General features: G+C 37.8%; 1 protein-coding gene across 1 annotated transcript in view; it reads right to left on the reverse strand.

Annotated features, from left to right (window-relative positions):
* Nucleotides 1-23,971, reverse strand: part of grm6b (glutamate receptor, metabotropic 6b) — a 44,781-nt gene extending 20,810 nt beyond the window's left edge. Inside the window, exons 1-6 of the mRNA XM_036559417.1 lie at nucleotides 23,672-23,971; nucleotides 10,834-11,050; nucleotides 9,835-9,970; nucleotides 7,353-7,507; nucleotides 4,303-4,443; nucleotides 2,149-2,349 (exon numbers count right to left, since the gene is read on the reverse strand). Coding sequence (XP_036415310.1) covers nucleotides 2,149-2,349; nucleotides 4,303-4,443; nucleotides 7,353-7,507; nucleotides 9,835-9,970; nucleotides 10,834-11,050; nucleotides 23,672-23,956 — 1,135 coding nt within the window. The 5' untranslated portion in view covers nucleotides 23,957-23,971. The remainder of the gene's footprint in view (nucleotides 1-2,148; nucleotides 2,350-4,302; nucleotides 4,444-7,352; nucleotides 7,508-9,834; nucleotides 9,971-10,833; nucleotides 11,051-23,671) is intronic.

A 23,971-nucleotide genomic window follows, 5' to 3' on the forward strand; every position in this document is an offset into this window, starting at 1 on the left:
AAGAGCCAGCCAGGCTAAAGTACAGCCTCCCAAAATAAGCAGTGAAAGAAGTCCACATCCCTATTAATTCTTTATTTACAGATCAAAAATATCCTTTCATTTTCTAATATTTGCCGTTCTACTTTATAGTAAAAAATACATTGGCCATGTTTGACACATACGCTCTTCACTAATTATATTTACTGCTGATACTGATATTTTTATGCATTTACATTGGAAAGCCCATTTGGTTACAACAACATATAACAACAGCTATAACAGCTTTCACTATCCTGGGAAGGCTTTCTACAAGACTTTTTAGTGGGTCTGTGGGAATTTTTGCCCATTCATCCAGAAGAGCATTTGTGAGGTCAGTCACTGATGTTGGACGAGAGGGCCTGGCTTGCAATCTCCATTCTAGTTCATCCCAAAGGTGTTTGATGGGGTTGAGGTCAGGGCTCTTTGCAGGCCAGTCAAGTTCTTTCACACCAAACTCACCCAACCATGCCTTTATGGACCTTGCTTTGTGCACTGGGGCACAGTCATGCTGGAACAGAAAAAGGCCTTCCCCAAACTGTTACTACAAAGTTGGAAGCATACAATTGTCTTGGTATGCTTAAGCATAAAGATTTCCCTTCACTGGACCCTAAAGGCCTGGGCCTACCCCTGAAAAACAAACTCATAGCATTTTCCCTCCTCCACCAAACTTTACCGTTGGCACAATACAGTCAGACAGGTAATGTTCTCCTAGCATTCGCCAAAACCAGAGGTATCCATCAAACTGCCAGATAGAGAAGCATGATTTGTCACTCCACAGAATACGTTTCCACGGTGGCGTGCTTTACACCGCTCCATCTGACGCTTGGCATTGTGCTTAGTGATGTAAGACTTGCATGCAGCTGCTCGGCCATGGAAATCCATGCCATGAAACATCCTGGTGCATGTTTTTTGTGCTGATGTTAATGCCAGAGGAGGTTTGGAACTCTGCAGATACTGAGTCAGCAGAGTGACTTTTATGCACTATGTGCCTCAGTGCTCTGTGACCCCGCTCTGTAACTTTATGTCAGGAGTGTCCAATCTTATCCACAAAGGGCCAGTGTGGCTGCAGGTTATCATTCCAACAATGCAAATCACCTGATCAGCTGATCACCTGATCAGCAGTTTGAAGACTGAAACCAACTGATTAAACTGGTGGCATCAGGTGTGCTCCAGCTTGTTTTGAGTGAAAACCTGCAGCCACACCAGCCCTTTGTGGATAAGATTGGACACCCCTGTTTTACGTAGTCTGCAGCTTCATGGTTGAGTTGCTGTGGTTCCTAAACACTTCCACTTTTCAATAATACCACTCACAGTTGATCGTGGAATATCTAGGAAATGGTGCTGTGCCATCAGTATACGTCAATAAGTGTAAGGTTGAAAACCAAACACCTGACACAGTATATCCACCTGCAGTAAAACATGTATCTAATTTTAAAACAAATCTCCTGGTGTATAACACTTTTTCTCATTTCCCATGCTTTGGAAAGATAACCAGCAAACTGGGTCAAAGTTGAATTTAACTGAAAGTTGAATTTACTTTCAGAGCAGCACCAAGGTAGAAACACAGAGTGGCAATGCAGCAAATCCAAGCGGTCCGCAACGCTCTAGGTTGCGCAATGTCAAGGAGAAGCGGCACTGCTCTCTCCACAGGCAAACAATAGCATCGCCAGCGCAAGCAGTTTTCCTGCTTCATCTAAAACCTCCTTAACGTGTGTATAATCGCATAGTTTAATTCCAGATAACCAGTTTATCTTCCACTTAATTCAGTCTTCTCTTAAATGGAACACAAAAGCCATGAAATACAAACACAATACTGAAGACTTTTTGTTTTCTTTCATTAACATTACCAAATCCAGGTTAATAAACTGTTTGCATCAAACAGGGCATAGTGTAACAGAGTAACATGGTATGGAAATAGTTGTAGCCCACTGATCCATATATCAGTGGTGTAGTTCTACTTTATATTGATCTTTATCAATTAGCCCCATAGTCTAATCATTTTTCTGTCATCTAAATTTTGACAGCTGTGAAATTTCCCCCACAACCTCTAAATCAAAAAAGGGCAAAAAATGGGCTCTCCAGTGGAAACTACACCTGGTGGCCTTGGCTCAGCAATAAAGTTGTACTGACCGTTAAAGTTGACAGCACGAATGTATTTTAGTAGCAGTCTGCCCTCCACCGGGTCCATCCTGTCGCAGATGCCCGTGGACCCTGGGCACAGGTCTATGTGCATGCTGTGAAGAGCGTGGGCCATGGCGTAAACTGCATCAATGACAAACTGTACCTTCCCCTCCTGCTCATATGGAGAATCCCTGCCGATCCGCTCCTCTCCTGCATAAAACAGCAGCAAACACAATAAGAAGACCAGTTAATTTCACTCTACAACATAAAAAACATAAAAATACTGCTGCGTTTTGATTGTTCTCTATGTTTCTTCTTCATGCTCTCATGGGTCATTAGTAATGTGCGAAATACCCCCTGGTACTTGGGGTGTCTGATCTCAGTTGGATACTCCATATTGCTAATTCTCTCACAATAGCGGCACTGATGCTAGCTTTGATGGCACCAAAATGTTTGGTTTAATAGTTCTTCTTCCAGAAATGCTCTTTTGTAGTTTGGTAATGTGGTCTTCCAGACATTAACTAAGACACATTTCCTCTAGCATCTTTGGTTTGTGAAACAAGTAACAATTCATTCTTTCTTCCAAACTTTTGGGAAATTGGTCAGGTTTTCAGATTTACAAATATGCAGCTGCATCCCAGGCATAGTTGTTAGGCTATAAAGGACCAACTGGGTGAACCAATTTGCTACAGCACCACCCTGAGCCAGACCAGCGCTGCATATCTAGTTAGTTAAGAATGCCAAAGACAGAAGCTCACCGATTGTGGGTGAAGCAGCTAAATAATGACCTTTACCTAAATTTGTGAAAATGTTTGAGTGTCTATTTTACCCTAACAGACAGCATAATGTCATAAGTTTATTTTCAGGGAGTCCCCTGGGTTTTATAACCCCCTGTATTTTGCACCCCGGTCATTTGTTCAGAACACACAGTGACTGACAGTGGCATAATCATGGCAATGTAAATAATCCCACAGTAAACACAGTAGACACTGCAGACATGTTTTTCTTATTAAAACTGTGCATTACAGTAATTTTACCACAGTTGAGAAGTGTTTTTTAAATGCCTGCTGGCTTGCTCACTGGCAGTTGGTCAGGCATAATAACAGAGGCTTTGGTTTGTGTGGGGAGGGGCTGTGGTAACGAGCCGCTGATTTTTTTTTTTTGATAATTCTGATTGGTACGAGAGAAAACTTTACCTCAGCCTCTTCCAACTCATGCTCAACCATAAAAAACGTAAAAAAGTGCAAAAATCTCTGAATCGAAATGATCAATATCTTCTTTATTTGACAGCTAATACCAGCCTATACCATTATATAAAACCATTAACTGAAAAACAAACACTGATAGCCCCCTTAAGTCAAGGTAATTGAAATAAGCTTGAAATGTAAAAGCTGTTAAAAGCTTAGGTGGCTTATACATGGGTATTAAGGTAAATGTTTATGTGTGAATATATAAGCGAGTTTTGCAGGTATTTAGATGTTTGAGGTATTTGTGATTGGGGATATTTGAGGGGTGTCTAAAGCAGAAAAATTGTGTTAATAGTCTGATAGTATACACATGGCTTTAGCTTTAACATTGAAGAGCTTCTATTACTGCACTTCAGGGCTGTCCCATTCCGACTCAGGTGTGCTTCTGCTTGTTTGGAACAGAGCCTTGCTGCCACACCGGCCCTTTGCGGATAAGATTAAACACCCCTGCTGTACTGTCACACATATCAACACATAATCTTTCAACAAATATTGTCAGCAAATCATCCAAGATCATAGGTGCCCCCCATTAATTGAATCACTCTATCACAAATGGTCAGAAAAAAAGAGTACAGATGTCCTGCCATGTACTTGCATGCTATGTGTTTAATTAAGTCGTCTACAGTGTCATTATTTACTGTTGCTATGTTATGTGAATAATGTATATTGTGAATCTGTATTGTATTTTGTATGTTCTATGTCAGAACTATGCTTGTCTGAACCTAAATCTAATCTTGACTGGCTTTATATGATTTATATGCCCCATCACACAGAAAACCTTTTAAACAGGAGTGATTGTAATTTGCGTTTGGACAAATAAAAAAAATCTGTAGCTGTTAAATGTCAGTTTCTGCTCCACAGGTTGAAGAATGAGTCTGACTGGTCTGATATAGATGTTTAAAATGTTTCTGCTGACCTGTGCATTTCCTCTGGCCACTGTCCAGTTTAATGCCTGGGCGGGTCAACTTGCACTTAAAATCGTCTTCCCAGAATTCTGCAAACCATATGTTTCTCCTGTTGTTCTCCAGAGAGCGTGAGGTGAAGTACTGGTCAAAGCCTGAAAAAGTAGAAAATGGCTAATTAGTAGCTTAAGAGCTTAGAAAAAGGGCACTGAATTTGCTGGGTTCAAAAGCATAATACGTCATTATCCGAAAAGAACCCTTGCAGTTACAGGGAATCTTATCTCAATTTGATTACACTTCATTAACTTCATCCACATGCATATCTTGACAATCAGGTCAAAACCTTATCATTCCTCTTTTTTCACACTATTTGAAAACACTTGCTACCCTTTATATGACTTTATGACTTTATATGACTCATAATATATATACAGTTGTGCTCATAAGTTTACATACCCTGGCAGAATTTGTGATTTTTGATATTTTTTCAGAGAATAATAATGATAATACAACAACTTTTCTTTTATTCATGGTTAGTGGTTGGGTCAAGCCATTTATTATCAAACAATTGTTTTTGCCCTTTTTTAAATCATAATGACAACAGAAACTACCCAAATGACCCTGATCAAAGGTTTACCTACCCTGGAAGTTTTGTCATGATAACATACACACAAGTTGACACACACAGGTTTAAATGGCTACTAAAGGTAACCATCCTCACCTGTGATCTGTTTGCTTGTAAATCAGTGTGTGTGTATAAAGAGTCAGTAAGTTACTGGGCTCCTGACAGACCCCTGCATGTTTCATCCAGTGCTGCCACTGACATTGTTGGATTACGAGACATGGGGAAAGCAAAAGAATTATCAAAGGATCTGCAGGAGAAGATAGTTGAACTTTATAAAACAGGAAACGGATATAAAAAGATATCCAAGGAATTGAGAATGCCAATCAGCAGTGTTCAAACTCTAATTAAGAAGTGGAAAATGAGGGATTCTGTTGAAACCAAGCCAAGGTCAGGTAGACCAACAAAAATTGAAAAAAAAACAGGAAAATTGTTCAGGATGCAAAGAAAAACCCACAAATAATGTCAGCTGACATACAGGACTCTCTGAAAAAAGTGGTGTGGCTGTTTCAAGATGCACAATAAGGAAGCACTTGGGCTGCATGGTCGAGTCGCCAGAAGAAGGCCCTTACTACGCCAATGCCACAAAGCAGCCCGCTTACAATATGCCAAACAGCACAGAGACAAGCCTCAAGATTTCTGGAACAAAGTTATTTGGAGTGATGAGCCCAAAATTGAAATTTTTGGCAACGACCATAAACGCTACATTTGGAGAGGAGTCAACAAGGCCTTTGATGAAAAGTACACCATCCCTACTGTAAAACCCGGAGGTGGATCGCTGATGTTTTGGGGATGTGTGAGCTACATAGGCACAGGGAACTTAGTCAAAATTGATGGCAGGATGAATGCAGCATTTTGTCAGAAAATACTGGAGGAAAATTTGTACTCATCAGCCCGGAAGCTGCGCATGGGACGCACTTGGATGTTCCAACATGACAATAATCCAAAACACAAGGCCAAGTCGACCTGTCATTGGCCACAGCAGAAAAAAGTGAAGGTTCTGGAGTGGCCATCTCAGTCTCCTGAACTCAATATCATTGAGCCACTTTGGGGAGATCTCAAATGTGCAGTTCATGCAAGACAGCCCAAGAATTTACAGGAACTGGAGGCATTTTGCCAAGAAGAATGGGCAGCTTTACCATCTGAGAAAATAAAGTGCCTCATCCACAAGTACCACAAAAGACTTAAAGCTGTCACTGATGTTAAAGGAGGGAATACACGGTATTAAGGACTAGGGTATGTAAACTTTTGATCAGGGTCATTTGGGTAGTTTCTGTTGTCATTATGATTTAAAAAAGGGCAAAAACAATTGTTTGATAATAAATGGCTTGACCCAACCACTAACCATGAATAAAAGAAAAGTTGTTGTATTATCATTATTATTCTCTGAAAAAATATAAAAAAATCACAAATTCTGCCAGGGTATGTTATCTTATGAGCACAACTGTATATATAATTTAACATTTTAGATACATTGTGCAGCTCTAGTTTTTCAATACTGCAACGCAGTTCCTTGGATTAATGCCATAGAACAGGGGCTCCCAATTCCAGTATTGGTGACTCTTCGACTCTGTGCGCTGCACTTTTTTGTGTTTTTTCACTCTACACACCTGACCCAGCCAATGAAACGCTTGTCCTTTCAACATAAAGGAGATGTGCATGTGAATCAATAACCTTTTTAAAGTTTACAGAAACTACACATAATGCAAAGATGCTGTACCAATGTAATGTTTTACTTGTACATCTGATCCAAGAACTATTTACCACTTTTTCATTTTAAGAGTCTATAGGGTAATTTGATAAAGATGGGAAAAAACATGTCTAATAGCATATTAACACACATTTTGAGAGATTTATTCAGTAATATGTGTCTTAAGTTCCTAAGAACAGTCAATGAATTGTATAATCCATTTTGCATTTGTTTTAAACACAGTGTTTTGAATGTTAGGATATATACATTTCTGCATCATCCATACACTGTAACCAGTGTAAACACAATTCATCGTAACTATCCCCTAAGTTAAGTTATGCTTCATGTTTTATGCCCATGAAGTCACACACTGGCTCAGGAAAAAAAAATCATCAAAAACATTGGAAAGGACAGACACTGCACTAAGGCAAAAATTAACAACTTTTTTCTTTTCCTGAAAAGTTGTTGTTAAGATACAATTCCCTGTCTTGACGGTGACAACATTTTAAAGAACTTTGGGGACAAAAAGAAATACAGCTGAAAGTCTGAAAGTGTTTAGGACTGGAACGCTAACAATTAAAGAAAGCTAACATGTCTTGGCTGACTGACTCTATTTGGATTAAGGGGAAAATTGTAAATTCAAACATAGAGCCTTTCCCTATCTCATTAGTTTAACTAGCGCAGTTCATGTAGTGAGAAAACTCAAAACTTTTGACTCTTTTGATTTTTGCACAGTAACGATGTTTTCATACCCTCTATAGACGCTCTTTTGGGCAGGATGGTGACCGCTCCTTCTGCCACATCCTCCTGATTCAGGATGGGGGCAATTTTGGCCCCCCAGCTATCAGAGCCCACAAACAAGAAGTGACCTGTGAGATTCGCCCTCTTGGCTGCTTCAAGGACCCGCCTACAACAGATAATTAATTAACAATAACCTTCATAAATCTCCTGATAATAATAACTGTAATGAATAAAACTAATGTTAATAATAATGATAGCAGCAACAACAAAAACAACAGCACCAATAATAATAATAATAATAATAATAATAATAATAATAATAATACATTTGCTAATCACAAATATTACTAATCTGACCTTACCTTTCATGGATCTCTAGATTTCATGGCTTATTAAAAGAAGTCATTATTTTAAAAACTAGGCACCCTATACATTGTATTACAAAATGTGAAACAGAAATCATTATAAAGGATTGTGTAAGGTGCTTTACCAGAGCTATTTCTAGGAATCATGAATACTGTTGGGATTTTTTTTATAGCCATTAGCTTTCAGGATGGATTATTTCAGCTTAAAGATGGACTTCAGCGTCACATTTCTAGGTGTAATGACAATCTGTTATAGACATACTGATTTAAAACAAACTGAATAAGTTCCTTACTTGACATCAACTACAAAATGACGAGATCATCACAGACAGTGGTCAAAGAACAGGCAGTGACAATCCAGACAAATCCATAATCACAACCAGAACAAAATCAAACAACTGTCAAAACTAAAGGGATAAACCCACAAGAATAACCCTCAGAAATGCACAGAAACAGCAAGACTTTGCCAAGGCAAATATGGGGTTTGTAATCAGTTTTAGGAATGAACCACTGGTGTGGGTAATGATGAACAGGTGGAGCACGGGTGGAGCTAAAGCTGGAGTGGAATAATTATAATTCTAAACAGGAGGCTTGACATGGGGACAATCTGAAACTGTTCTAGAGAGATGAATACCATTCTTCCAAAAGATATTCCCTCAGTTGGTTTTTTAATGGTGATGGTCCAGAATGTCCTATATTTTTTTAACTATATTGAGATCTCGTGACTGTGAAAGCTGTAGCATTTGATTTACATTTAGATCATTTTCATACTCATCAACCCCCTTATGCCCTGTAGATGGGAGCATTGTTGTCCTGGAAGAGACCACTCCCATCAAGATAGAAATGTTTCATCATCATAGGGTAAAGCTGATCAGTCAAAATACCTTTGTATTGGTTTGCAGTGACTCTTCCCTTTAAGGGGACAAGTGGACCCAAACCATTTGAACGAAATGTTGCCCACAGCATAACAGAGCCATCAGACCCCCTTACTGCAGGGGTCAGGTATTCAGGCCTGTAATGTTCTTATGGTGTATGCCAAAATTACAAGCATAATGTTAACGACCTGATTGTCATGCAGTACACCTGACTGGAATTATATTGACATTTCATGACAATGTGATTGCTATGCTTTACTTTAATCTCTTGTAACATTGCGAGCAGAACACAATGGAAAAATTGGGAAAATTAAATTAGACACATATCTTTCAGAAACGCATTAAAAATCTTTTTCACAGCTAAACTATATCTTGTACTAGCGTGCACCACCATGCCAAGCAGGAAGCAGCGAGTCAAATATATGCATGAGCAAAAATAGGGGCTTCAAGTGGTATCAGATAAAAATCAGATAAAAAGCAAATGACTTTCTCTGCATTTAATATTACTGAGTACATACATGCATACATTCCTGACAGATCTTCATGATTTTATGACTCTGTATGGCTCTTAGTGTAAACAAGATAGAAACTTCCATGAAATGATTGGGATATTGCATGCTTTATTTTATATTCTGTCATACATTCCTGCTTGTCTCAGATGCTTGCATGTAGATGGAGAGCATAATATCTGTTGCATGTTGTTGACCACAAGTAGTAGGATTTTATCAGTTCCATTCTGATTAGCTATATGCACAGCTGTGTTCTGTGCAGTGGATTTCATCAATCCGATGGAAAACATGTTTCTGAGCAGTTGCCTGCTGTGTGTGCTGTGACATAGCTTTTGAGAGTGTAATAATCTCTGGACTGAAAGAAAAGTATTTTTTCCCATCTTTAAAAGTTTTCTTTGAAGCAGTATTTTTTCAAAGTAAGATATCCTCGTGAGTTTGCCGACACATTTGTTTCCCATTGGTTTGCTTTGTTTGCAGCCCCAGACTCTCTGATGATAAACAGAATTCCATCTTGTGAGACTCATTCATGCTATCACTAGAATTAGCATCTGCATTTCTGCTTTCCCATACTGCTATGACCTTCTTTATCATTGTCTTCAGGCTATTTCTCCAGGTTTTTTCTAGATTTATTTATTTAGTTCATTTGTTTTTAAATATAAGTGTTACTCATGACATCACTCAGAACTCTACTTAGGCCGCATCCCACGTCCATTGAAAATTTGAATAATGACAGAAGTAACTCACTTGATGTCATCTTCATTAGCGAAGATAATGACTCCTCTGGCGTTGGACGTCTCCATTAGCCTCTTAATGATTTTATCAAACTCCCCCGGTCTTGGCTCTCTAGGAATTTTAATGGATTGGGCTATACACAGACCTCCTAGATGGAGGCAAGCGACACATACAACATTCAATGACAACACATTTCCCAAAGTAAGCCTTTCTTTAACTAACAAAAATAGATGCTAAAACAGACAATCTGAAAAGTCTTTTTTTCTTTATCCCTTAGAATTAAACAGGATGTTTTTGTTATTGTGTCTTTAAGATGAATATAAATAACTGTCCTCTGTTCTGATTGGCTGCCCTGTGTTGTACCTTCTTCAGACAGCAATTCAGACCAAAGTGTGGAACAAATTTTCAAGTGCAGGCTGAACTCATGTGGGAAAAACAAACTTTCCATTATTGCATTTAGCAGGCATACAGAAATGCTTTGTTGTCAGTTTGAAACATATTCTGAGATGAGCGATAAACAGGGCAAACATATCCTTGATCCAATTTGTTCAGAGAATTTATCACAATAAAGATAAAAAATTGCTATTATGCCCAACCCTACCTTGAACTTAGAGAAGTGGCAAAAACATAACTCTGTACTAATACCTACATGCAATACACAACTCTGGATTTGCCAGAGTTTTTTGGATATATATATATATCATTTGGAAGGCTGCAGTGATCCATTTGCTTCTCTACAGGCAGGAATAACACAATGTAACCGTTTCCCCATATTTTACACTCTGCAACTGACTGTCTGCTGGAACAGCACTCTGCAAAGCTTCAACAAGAATGGGCGAGGCTAAATTGCAGGAGGTTGAATGGGTGATCATATGAAAAGGTGTTTAAGGCTGTGATTTTTGCAGCATAATTTCCCTCTGTGGGGAGTGAATGGTAAGTTTCCTAACTTCTCAAGAGAATGTTCAGTATGGTTTTCTATAATATGGGCCCTTTAGGGACTGAGTTCTGCACCTGCTTCTCTGGAGATCTGGAGGAAAGCGTCCACTCCACTCTCTCCATAGTTTCCCTCTGAGGCTAGTGTGGAGACATAGTTCCAGCCCATGGCCTTCACAATGTCCACCATGGCCTGGGCTTGGAAGGAGTCAGGGGGCACCACACGAGAGAAAAAGTCATAGCGGGTGTTATCACTTAGCTCTGGAGCCGTAGAAGCATAACTGATCTGGGGAATCTGAAAAAGAAGCAAACCAAACTTTCATCAGATGAATTCAAACTGACCATTACCCTCAAAAAGAGGATGCAGTTGAAGACTAAAAAAAGTGATGCACTGAGTGATTCAGATCATTTACATAGGGATAAAATATATATACATAACTATAACCCTGTTTCCAAAAAAAGTTGGGAAGCTGTAGAAAATGTAAAAAAGAACAGTGCAAATCATTTGAACCCTATATGTGATTAAAAATAGTACAAAGAAACTGGGAACTGAGGAGACCAATTGCTCTTCTATTGTTGCTTAATATAAGATTTCAGCTGCTCAACAGTTCAGGGTCTCCTTTGTCATATTTAATTGTTTCATAGTGCGCCACATGTTTTTAAATGGGTGACAAATCTGGACTGCAGGCAGGCCAGTTTAGCACCCAGACTATTTAACTACGGAGCCATGCTGTTTTAATATGTGCTGAAGTGTGGTTTGACATTGTCTTGCTGAAATAAACAAGGCCTTCCTTGAAAAAGACATCATCTGGATGGCAGCATATGTTGCTCCAAAACTTTTTTATATCATTCAGCATTAATATACATTGACCCATGCCATGTGCAGTAATGCACCTCCATACCTTCACAGATGCTGGCTTTTAAACTGTGCACTAATAACAAGCCATTTTCCCCCTCCTTCTTTAGCCCAGAGGACGTGGCATCCATGATTCCCAAAAATAATGAAAATTTTTGATTCATCGGAGCTCAGGACACTTTTCCACTTCACCTCAGTCCATCTTAAATGGGCTCAGGCAGCATTTCTGGATCCTGTTTATGTATGGTTTCTTCTTTGCATGGTAGACTTGCATTTGTGGATGCAAAGACAAACTGTTCACAGACAGTGGTTTTCAGAAGTGTTCCTGAGCCCATTCAGTGCTTTCCACTACAGAATCCTGTCTGTTTTTAATGCAATTTTGCCTGAGGGCCTGAAGGTCACAGCCAGCCACTACTGGCTCCCTTGCATACAGAGATTTCTCCAGATTCTCTGAATCTTTAATGATATTGTGTACCATAGATAATGATATCCCCAAGTTCTTTGCTATTTTACATTGAGAAACATTATTCTTGAATTGTTACGCTATTTTACCATGCAGAGTGGTGAACCCCTCCCCATCTTTACTTCTGAAAGACTCAGCCTCTCTGGGATGCTGTTTTCATACCCAATCATGTTCCTGACCTGTTACCAATTAACCTAATTAGTTGTGAGATGTTCCACTAGGTGTTTTTAGCATTACTCAACTTTACCAGTCTTTTGTTGCCCCTGTCCCAACTTTTTTGGAACGTGCTGCTGACATCAAATGCTAAAGCTATAGCCTCTAGGCCCTCAAGGACACTATAGCCTGTTATGTTAAATCCAACTAAGTTTTGTGTTCCATAATTAGTTTTTATTTAAAAATTAAATGAATATTTAGTTTTTGTAAAAAATAATGAAGTATTAAAAAAAACGGATAAATTAAACCTTGTTGTTTTAGAGTCATTTTGTTTATATGTGCTCTGCTGCACATAAACATTTATTCCAGAAAATAACTCCCTGAAAGTGTCTCAAGAGCTCAAACTAAGCCTTCGTGAGAAAGTACAAACCCAATTCCATAAAAGTTCGGACAGTATGTGAAATGCTAATAAAAAACAGAAAGTAATGATCAGTAAATTCTGTTTGACCTTTATTGCATTAAAATCAATGCAAGAACACAATATTTTACATTGTACTTTATGATTTTCAAAGTTTTTTGTAAATATATCCTAATTCCAAATTTGATGCCTGCAACACCTTCCAAAAAGAAGCGACAGGAGCATATTTACCGCTGTGTTATATCACCTTTCCTTTATCTAATAATCTTTTAGGGACTGAAGACACCGATGGATCCAGTTCTGAAAGTGGAATTTTTGCTGTTCTTCTGCAATACATATTTTCAGCTGTGCAGCCTTTGTTGTCATATTTTACACTCAATAAGACATACATTTTCAAACGGGAGAAAGTTCTGGACTGCAAGCAGGCCAGTCTAGCAATCATGGGGGCCAAACTGTTGTGACACTTGCAGAATGTTTCTTTGTGTTGTCATGTTGATATAAACATGGTTGTCCCTGAGTAGACGAATGCCTTATACGCAGCATATGTTGCTCCAAAATGTCTTTAATGTTAATGGTGCTTTCACAAATGTAAGTTATCCACTAATACCCCCCCCATTCCATGACAGACACTGGTTTTAGAACTTCACACTGGTAACAATCTGGATTTTCTGACGTTATAAATCACTTCTTTCTGTTTTTATTTGCATGTTATTAAGTTGTGTGCATCGACAACAAAACTAGATTTCTGTTACTGAAAACATTGATTCCAATTTTTTAAACAGTGCTCTACTCCAGTAGAATCGGTTTGCTGAATCTGTAACTACTGAACGGGAAATATCCACCAACTGCAGATGGAGCCTGGGCAGTAAAAGCATTTGTTTTGAAAAAAAACATGGATGAGAAGATTAATTTAGTGCTGTGCTAGTTTCTTAATGACCCAGTTGATGTCAGTGGGGCTGGTTTTTGCATTGGCTAATGTCTGCCAGGCCAACGGTTTAATGAGAGGGGGGCAAAGGCACAGGGAGAGAAAGGTAGACGCAGAGAGACGGAGAAGGAGAGAAGAGGGAGAGGACCATTTGACAGATTATCTGAAAGGATTAGAGGGGTTTTAGTCAAATTACGTTAAGCAAAGAGGGAGAGAGACAGAGATCAAGAGACAAGGTTGCCATTTCTCAGCAGTAAGCCATACAATATATTTAATTCTGCTGCTACATGTGCCATATATCTGCTATGGCTAAACGTAACCATTTCCACACCTGCCTTAGCATAAAGCATCATGCATGCATTTGGGTCACTGCATATTCACTAGTGTGATGTAGTACTACTTTTACTGACAGTAAAATCAGGTAATTCAGAAACCCCTTTTTGTGTAACCTCTTAAACATCCAGGGTCCGTATATGGGTCTACACCTCCTTACCATCATAATTATTGAACTTACTTTAAAAAAATATATATTTGAATTAACTTGATTTAGACATGTACATCATTTTCATATGAATAACATTTTACAATCACAATTATTTCTGAAAGTAAGTAGACTGAAATACAAAACTGTGTTTATACTTTGAGTTAATGTGAAAGTTATGCATATATACACATTTGAATCATGTAAATTCAATGCATTACTTTTTTTAAGTGCAAGGCAGAAGTTGTGCCATTGGCATGAGGCTCAAATACAATACAAATTCTTCAGCTGTGCATATCCACTTCAAAATGTACCACTGCAAGCTGTGGTAACTATGGTAAATGACAATGATAACTAGACAACTAGTATAGTATATACACTGTGCAGCCCCAGTGTGTATAGATGTATGTGCAAAGATGTGTGTAGCACATCTGTCAGCCTGCTGGCATTTCTCTGGCTGATGCTTTGAGCTGCTGAGTGAGATACTTAATGCACACACTGCCCTAATGCATGCATTCCCCCTGCCCTGCCCACACAACCTTACTGCATACCACCTTTCTTGCATACATATTGTTTTGCCAATAAAAAAGGCCAACATGATATTTAATGATGTACCATTGATGATTAAACTTTAATGGCTGACATAATCAGTTATATAGTTTGTATTCTGACAAAATGTTCATATCAGTCTGGCCCTAGTATGGAGAAGGCACATGAAGTATTTTAAAGAAAGTCAATAATTGTACAGAACTTGTGAAAGTCAAATCAGTACTCCACTCTGAATTTCTTTTTCACACTTTTTGCTGGACTCTACACTAAGACAATTCTGTTATGGGGTTACACATACAGTACAATCACAATTTCTAAATCTCTTCCGATTTTAAGGAGCTACACTAACCATACAACTGAGAGGCCCCATGTTTAATTACGGTGGTACGGCACCAACAGCACACAAAGCTATTCAGTTTTTCTTTGCAGTGCATTCGATTACTGTATTTTCACACATTTGTAATTCTCATCTGTTATCTACCCGTGAGTGAACTACAGCATTTTACTTCACAGCTTGGTTAATTTAGTGCTCAAATAATCTGAAATTCACTTGCTTCCACTCTGCTTTAGAAAAAAACAAAAGAAAAATAATAATGTACAGTCAGTTTTATTATACTTCAGAATGGAACAAGATGTTGGAAGACAAACAATACCTTAATTCAGCCTTTGTATATGTGTTTTATCCTGCCATTTACTCCTCTGTGAAGAAAATGCATTTTTCAGGGAGTTGATTTTGTATGCTAATGACCACTGATCTCAGTGACTGTCTAAGTGGAGGTGTGGGGTCAGTGATGTCATGAGAGGTGGTGGAGAACTCTGTGCAGAGGCGCACAGTATAGAGGCTGTAAATGAATTTTTAAGCTTGTTTATGCCCAGGGCCAGATACAATCACCATTTTTTTAATACAGAATGTTGTAAGTTGCTTTATAAGTAGCTTTTGTTTACCCATTTGCCATAGCTAGGACAATGCTAATTTCTGCCACCCTGCTAATGAGGATTTCAATGTTATGTTAGCACTAGGCTAACAATGGTGAATATTTACATTTTATAGCAGCTATGTACAGAAACATTTAAAGCTTGTAACAAATTTTGAAGTAAAGTCTTCTTAACTTTGGATGTTACAGTTTGCATGTTGACACCTGTTTCTAAATGTCATTGGAGCCTGTTTCCTGTACAACTTTTTTACAGACAGAATACAGTTCAATTAGCCCACAGAGAACCTGCTAACATTAACGAAAAAAAAGTCAGCTGAATCAGTCACTAACTCAGAAAATGAATGCCTTAATGTAATATTACATCACTGTTTACACTGTCCTGTCCTGGCTGGGTAAGAGAAAGTGGATATTCAAGTGGGTGGGATCCTTGATTGATGTGATGCAGCAAATGTGATGCAGTAAATCCAAACAGCATGTAGAATCGCATTTCCTCTAAAAGGTAAATATGTTAAAATGGCATTGTCTTTTCATTTCACAATTTCTTGTATAGCAGATACAGTAACATATACACTACATGGCCAAAAGTATATAGACAAGGACATCCTATTTTCATGGACCACGCTTGGTGCACAGGGCGCAGGAAAGGGTCTTCCCCAATCTGTTGCCACAAAGTTGGACATATATAAGTGTCTAAAATGTCTCTGTATGCTGTACCATTAACATTACCCTTAACTGGAACTAGGGAGCTGAGCCCAAACCCTGAAAAACAGCCTCAGACCATTATTCCTCCTCCACTAAACTTTACTGTTGGCACTATACATTCTGGTAGGTAGTGTTTTCCTGGCATCTGCCAAACCCAGATTTGTATATTAGACTACATAAATGTGCATTTACATAAAGGTGAAGTGCTATTCATCACTTCAGAGAACACGTTTCCATTGTCCAGTGCAGAGTCCAGTGGTGGAATGCTTTGCAACACTATGGCATTGAGCTTAGTGATCTTAGGCAAAGGTAAAGTACAGCCAAAGTACAGTTCTTGTGCTGATGTTGCTGTCCATTTACACTAGCACCAAAAATTGTATGACAATGTAAGTGGCTAATGAATTTATTCCAATTCAGAATGTTAAAGTGGCTATGATGATATTTCTGCAACTGTGTATAGATTTAGACTATTTGGAACACTGTTGTCAACTGAATTGCCATTGAATAACCTCAGTTCCCTGGTCCAGCTCTGATAAAGTTATTAACTAAATCAGTGATTACAAACCATTTCAATATAATATTTAACATTCTCAAAGGATTTGCTGATTTTCCAGAAAGTACAGAGTGTAGCTCATTTGCTGAGTGTGATGAATTACTGAAATGTCATGATCAACTATCACCCTATTTACAGTGTTTCCAGTGGCCTGAAAACAGGTTCATTCAGTGCTTTGGGGATTGATTGGGTTACTGGCACACATTTTACTGAATTACTTTCAGTAAAAATGTTATACAGAGACTTTGTAGATGAAGTTGCTGTGAAATTGAATGCAGGTCAGGTCCAGGATTTGCAAGCTGGATGACAATCTGAAAAATGAGAGACCAATTTTGGAAAAATAGAAGCTAGCAGGATTAAAAACCATTGCAGCGCTGCGCATTTATACACACACTGCTGAAGTGCTGACAAATACCATGCATCCTGTCTAGGGGTGTACAAATGTATCAGTCTGATCTTTTGGAATGTTAAAATCAACTTTAATCAATTGTAGTAACACTGAAGGAAGTGTGCATTGTTTTTTTGTCCAAAATAAAATTCTTAGACTAGGTTGGAATGTAAAAAAGATGTATAGTGTAGTGTTTTTGTTTTATCCACTACTGTGTAAATAGTTCCTATATATACACTCTTCTGAGTGTGCCACTGGCTACCTTTAATGATATCAATAAATTACATGAAGCCTATGCAGCACCCCAAAGGCAGCATACTAACCAGGGTGTTGGGCATGTCACCACTATAAAGACTGAACAGTAGCAAGATTATGCCTACAGTAATGAGAACACAGGTTAACATAAACCTAACAACCAATGCAGCACTTCCCTATAAAACAAACATCTGCTCTTGGTAAGCTAAACATTTATAATATGTCATCCAAATTGTCACAATAGGCGAGGAAAACCTTTTTTTTTCATTCATGTCCTACCTCTGATGAAAGATTGCAGATCACTACTGACAAGGTCGATACAGCTTTTCTTTAACTCTGGTGTCATTTTATATTTGGCTTTAGAAATTGTCGTCCTCTACTCGGTCAAAGTATCAGTTCTCACTGTTACAGATCCTTCAGATTCTTTTGAATATCTTGAGCTTCAACATCAAAGAACATTCACAAGAACGCTGTTAAACACCTGAAAACTTCATCGAGGTGATAGTGGATAGTGCAAGAGATCACTTTGAGTGATTGGAGGAGAAAAAGAAGCGGCCACTCAGGAAAGATGTGGAGAGCTTTAGGATTGTGATTGCTGTGATGCAATGATAAATTAGTTATTTTTTCCGCTGTGCTGCTTGTGAACCTCCCACCACTACTGGCACCGTGAGTCAAAACAGGTGTTTATATTTTCTCATAATCGCTTTCGGGCACATGCTTATAAAACCCACTGGATGATCCAGGCCTGCTTCAACTGAATCAAATCAATCAACTTCAAAGAGATGTCTTCACTGCTCTCAAGTGACAGTTTGGCTTTAGAGAAAGTTAACGTTATATAAACAACAGCCTGTTCTTGACAAAAAATGACCAGCTCCATTGCTATAAACAATACAAATAGATGCAAAAATGGTATCTTGGCAAGTTGTCATCTTAAAGGTAGTCTATATATGTAATATTTAAAATAAAATCATTTACAATGTATCCTTTTTAATGCAGTATGAGATAATAGTGCTTGTTTCAAGCATTACTTCTTGAAACAATAGATAAAGTTACTTAAAATGTCTAAAACTGGTTAAATAATATAATGATATGCTTACAAAGAAACTATAGTGAGAAATATTAGATAGATTGATTAGATTTAAGATGATTTTCTAAGATTTTTTCAGTGTAGGATGTTTTGAATGTAAACTGTTTTCAGATTTTTGATAATATATTGAAATCAATACCCCTTTAATTTGCATGCATTAGGAATTTCAACGGTATGTGGAGCTGCTCATTATCACAGATCCACCAGAGACTGGGTCATACTTAGTGTACTCTACGCTGGAGTAACAGACCTCTGAAGTTGAGCGTCATTCTGTGGTCAGTGTCATGCCCATATTAGGAACTCGGGGTCTAAGCAATATTTCTCTAAGACAAAAATGAATGGCATTTTCTAAAATCACCTCTGTAGTAAACAAACATGCTCCAAAACTATTATGTTTGTGTACACCCCCACCCCCAGTGTTACTGGTTGTTCTGGATTACAAGGTTGTTAAGCAGTCAAAATAAAAATAATACTACATATGCGCTACAAGCAAACTAATATGCCTGTGCATTTAATTGACATCACATAAAAGTAAGTTTACTATTAAACTTCAACATTCAAACTGTAGTCACACTGTAGTCTACAAAGCAACTTAACTACCAGATTTGACAAAGCTTGGTGGTTTGTATAGAGTATTTTGGTGAGATTGCCAGTCTTACAACATCAATTCACTGTGCATTGTTAGCTTGCATGTAGAAATAATCGTATGTTTGCTCATTAACAAACTTGTAATTCAAAGCATCTGAAGAGGTTCGGAGGAAAAAACATATCTGATTAGGAACGGCGGCAGCAGCAGCCAGAAAACCAGCTTAGACTCAAGAGTACTGAGAAAAAGAAATAGAAAAAAAAGAAGAAAATTTGCACTAGGACACTGGACATCTGAGATGTGGAGCAAAGTTTTATGGACTGATGAGTCTAAATTTGTAAATGGGATTAGTTGGATTGTGAAAAATGTATATCTTGTACTTAAAGGTTGTTTTGAGAGGAAATTAAATAAATGAAAAACGTGGTCTTTGACTTTTGCACACTGTTCTGAAACATCAGCACACACAGTTTTTTCCTCTCTGTATTAAATAACACTTTAATATAGTTAAAACATGATATTTTAGCCCACTTACAAGGTCTTCATGTGATGCATCCCCCTTATTTAATATGTTCTTGCATTTGGGCCAAAACATCATGGTTTTAAGTTTTTAATATTGCTATGTTGCAGAGTCAGTGTTGCACCTTTTTTTACAGTAAAGCACGGCCTCAAGTCATTTATTTCTTGTATAAAATGGTGGCCAACATAAAATATGATAAAATACAGAAATTTTCAGAAAATAATTTAAGTTAATATTAATATTAATTGACGTAAACAAGTATTCTGCCAAGAAATGTAGTTCCTTATCGTTGCCAATCAACCATGGACTGCTGAATTAGAAGAAGAATGTTTGGTCGCCCATCACTGTGTATTGTAGTTATTTCATGATCTTTTTATCTTTTTGTTGTGTAATAATAAACATATCGTAACATAACACTGTTTAATGCAGAAAGCTTCGTTTATAAGTACTTTTTTGTCATCTTTTACCATGCTAGGGCTGGACACACATAAACATTCACAGCACAGCACAGAGATCCCACTCAGAACTTTTTCCTCCATCTAAAAGGTAAAATCTCACATCCCACCCTACTTAGAGGAGGAACACATGCAGGATCTCATGAACAAACATATGTCTGCACTCATAAATTGTGTGTGTATATGAAGCGAAAAACCTGAAACCATACTAAACATTGTTTTGTTTAACTGCTGAGAGGCTAATACAGTAATCTACAGAGATAGGCTTTAAGTTTAAATGTTTAGTGAAAGATTCAGTATAAATGAATTATGAATATGTAACCTGAATGTCTGTTACAGGTTTCACATGTCTGTAAGTAGGCAAGAGCTGTGCAGTATTAAGCCATTAGCTTGATGCTAACATAATGTGGGAAAGCCATTATGGTGCTAGTAGAAGTTAGCCATGTTGTAACGGTGAATAAATAAACTTATGAAGTACAGTGTCCACATTCAGCACTGTTATATGATGATATGCACAGCTGATGCATGGTTACGATTCGATGATTTAAAAAGTTTAAGAAATATCTGGCATATGCTCTGCTTTATTTTATATTTGGAGCACTTACACAGCTCTTAATGGTTGTATTGCTAAATGGCAGAGGTTCTAAGCTCCAGTTGTCACTGTACATAGGCCTATATGATAATTCTACACAATTTTAATTCGAAACAATTATAACAACTTTCACAGTACTGCTATCATTGAGAATACAGTGTGTTTAGCTTTATACATGTAGCATTTTAAAAAATATAACATCATGATAATATTATAACCTGTGATAAAATGTAAAATAAAGTAAAATAAAAAGTAATAATAAGTAATTACTGTGATATAAACATTTTATCATGCCTGGTTTAGTGCTATTTGTTTCTCTCGCTTTTACTTGTTTCATGGATACACCAGTCCTTTCTGCTCCTGCCATGTTACCATTATGCCATTATCTAATTTTGCTCTTTTATTTTTATACATTGTTTGGTGTATCCTTCTGTTTCTTCTTAAATTGTTTGTTTTGCAAACACTGAATTAAAAAAAAATGTTATATTCATAAAAGGTTTCCTTTTTCTTAGTGCAACACTACTGTTTTGCTGGTGTCCGACTGATATGTACTGTTTATCATCAAAATGTCTTGATGTTATATTAAATTTCCTTTTTCCTTTTATCTTGGTCTAAGAATTTTTTTGCTATTATTTATAATTTTTTTATTTTTTTTGCCAAGCACACAAAGGTAAATCGCAAACTTTCACCTACAACTACTTTTAAACAGTTCTACATAAGACACACTGAAAATCCTGATGATCATCCTGGATTACTACAATAGCGGATAGCTCTACATGCATTTATGTATTTATTATGAGAATAATAATAAAACACGCACGCACACACACACACAGAGCTCCTGCAGTGCCTACAGCTTTGTGTCAAAACCTCTTGCACTTCACACACTGTACACACCTAAACAAGTGTACACTTACACGCAAATTCTACAAGTCTACAGCAACAACATGATTTCAAAGCCAAGTTTGACTTGTAAGTGAAGTATTGCAGCATCTACTTTTTATTTGTTGTGCTTGGTCTGCAAAAAAGACTATCAGCTCTCCAAAGACGATCTGAAATAAAATAAGAAATAAATAAGGAAAGAGAAAGCGCTGTCTTTTGAAGAAGCTCTTGCTGTAGAGGCCAGTGAGCTGAAACACTATCCAAACCTTTTAGAAGCTCAGAACAGAATTAGTTCCACTTCCTGTGCCACTATCTACAGCACTGCAGCCTGCAATTTGCCAGCAGCAGCATGCGGCCCAATACAGCTCAGAGCAGCGGAGGAAATCGAGTAACACATGCGCACACACACTGTATGTAGTCTTTTGAGTTAAGAGACACTTCCACCCTTTTAGGTAAATGAAGAGAAAGCAAGGGTGGAATGAGCTAAAATAAGAAACTCAGAGAGTAAAGCCTGGACTCCAGACAGTTCCTGGTAGATCTAGGCATTACCATTATAAAGCATTAATTCTGTAATATTTTATATGATAATTCATTTAGATTGATTACTGTAATAAAACAATAAACCACAAGAGGCTGTGTGTTACAGTGACTGTACTACAGGTTGTTTGACAGGATGCAAAGCGCAAGGGTAATTTATTTTTAATGATAATCACAACTATTTGGCCAAGGAGTGTAGTTGTTTGGAATAAAATTTTGTTGCCACCATGGACCACTGAGCGAGAATCTTTCATTTGTACATCATCATATATTGCTGCCATTTCTTTTTTTTTTTTGTCATATTATTGTAAACATGTGCCACCACACATACCATAAGCAAGATATTCTATCTTTTGCACGTTGCAGTTTCACAGATAATAATTACCTTCAAAGCCTTTTACTAAAAATTCATGGAGATCGGTCTACACAAATCTGGGTTGTAATGTAGGGTTGGCTATGTTTTTCTTAATATACATACTGATGCCTGATCCTATCTATACACTTGGTGGTCCAACTCAACGGTCAGAAATAATTCCATAAACATCAAAATGATTTTTAATATCTTGGTGCAGTAATACAGAATTCGATTGCTGTGAGACGGTCAAAGGTGTGCGTAATTAACTTCCGATTTTAGAACCGGAACTACCTGTTTTACTGAATTATCCATGTTTGATCCACCAATTACGTTCTTTCATAGTTTCTATGAGGTTGTAAAACTTGTATCACCCTGCTCAGTTTTAGGAGGGGAGGAGCTCACTGTGGGAGGAGAGAGAACACTGATGACCTGCGCTGGAGCTCTAAATGGCTTCTGCTTTAAGCTAAAACATTGGGTCACCCCTTAATGAACAGATGTAGAACTGAGAGATAATGAGAAACAGGGAGGAAATGGGGTAATGGTGGAAATTTTGTCACAGGAAACAAAAGGTAGAAATAGGAGATTTATAGGACGTTAGACTGGAAACAGAAGGAGCTTCATGTATGGTCCACCTCCCTCACTTCAGGTTCCATAACTCCATTATGCAAGTCGGGTGTAAAAGGTCACGCTGTTAGTTCTAACCAATCACGTTTTTTATTGTGTGCTGTGAGAACGATCCATTCTCCAATCACAGAGATTTAGAGAAGTTTCACTGAGCATTTGGGTGCATCAACATATTCATATGATCCAACAAAAAGAAGTTTTAGTAAAAAATAAAACAGAGCAGCCTTTAACTGCATGACATTAAGGATTCACTAATGTATTTTTAATAGATTGCTATATCATAACAATATGTAGCAATGTAACCTCAGTATGGAATTTCATCCAAATCATGCAGCCTTATGACATTAATAGATATTAAAATGTAAAGGCCTATGTCCTGCATTTTCTTGCTTTTTTATTTTTTTTTCTTTAGGTCCTTGTATAACCTCACATCTTTTGAAAAAAAAGTCTAAACCAAAACACACACTATAACTTCAGAGTGAGTCAGCGGACTATAGGTTGAATGGGCAGATATATGTAAATGAATGGGTTTTCTTGACAACACAAAACATTTTTACATTTTGGGATGAACTACTTTCTTTAACAATCCAAAAGTGCACTCACCGCAAAGAGACGTAATACATTGGCTACCATGATGGACACAGAACTGGCTGAGGCTCCAATGACTCCAATCACACGCTCAGGTTTGGGAATGATTGGTGGCTCACCGTTAGAGCAGCGGACGTCCGAGTTGTCCTTCTGGATGAGTGCCTGGACAAAGGTCAGAGACTGCTCCAGAGCATATGTGTCTCGTGAGCAGGTGTCCAGAATTCGGGCTCCCAGCGTAATGTTGGGCAGCAGGTCAGGGTCACTGTTGATCTGGTCCAGAGCATACAGCATGGCCTCCATACGGTGGATTCCTTT

The sequence above is a fragment of the Colossoma macropomum genome, unplaced genomic scaffold (genome assembly GCF_904425465.1).
Source record: "Colossoma macropomum unplaced genomic scaffold, Colossoma_macropomum, whole genome shotgun sequence".
Taxonomy (NCBI): domain Eukaryota; kingdom Metazoa; phylum Chordata; class Actinopteri; order Characiformes; family Serrasalmidae; genus Colossoma; species Colossoma macropomum.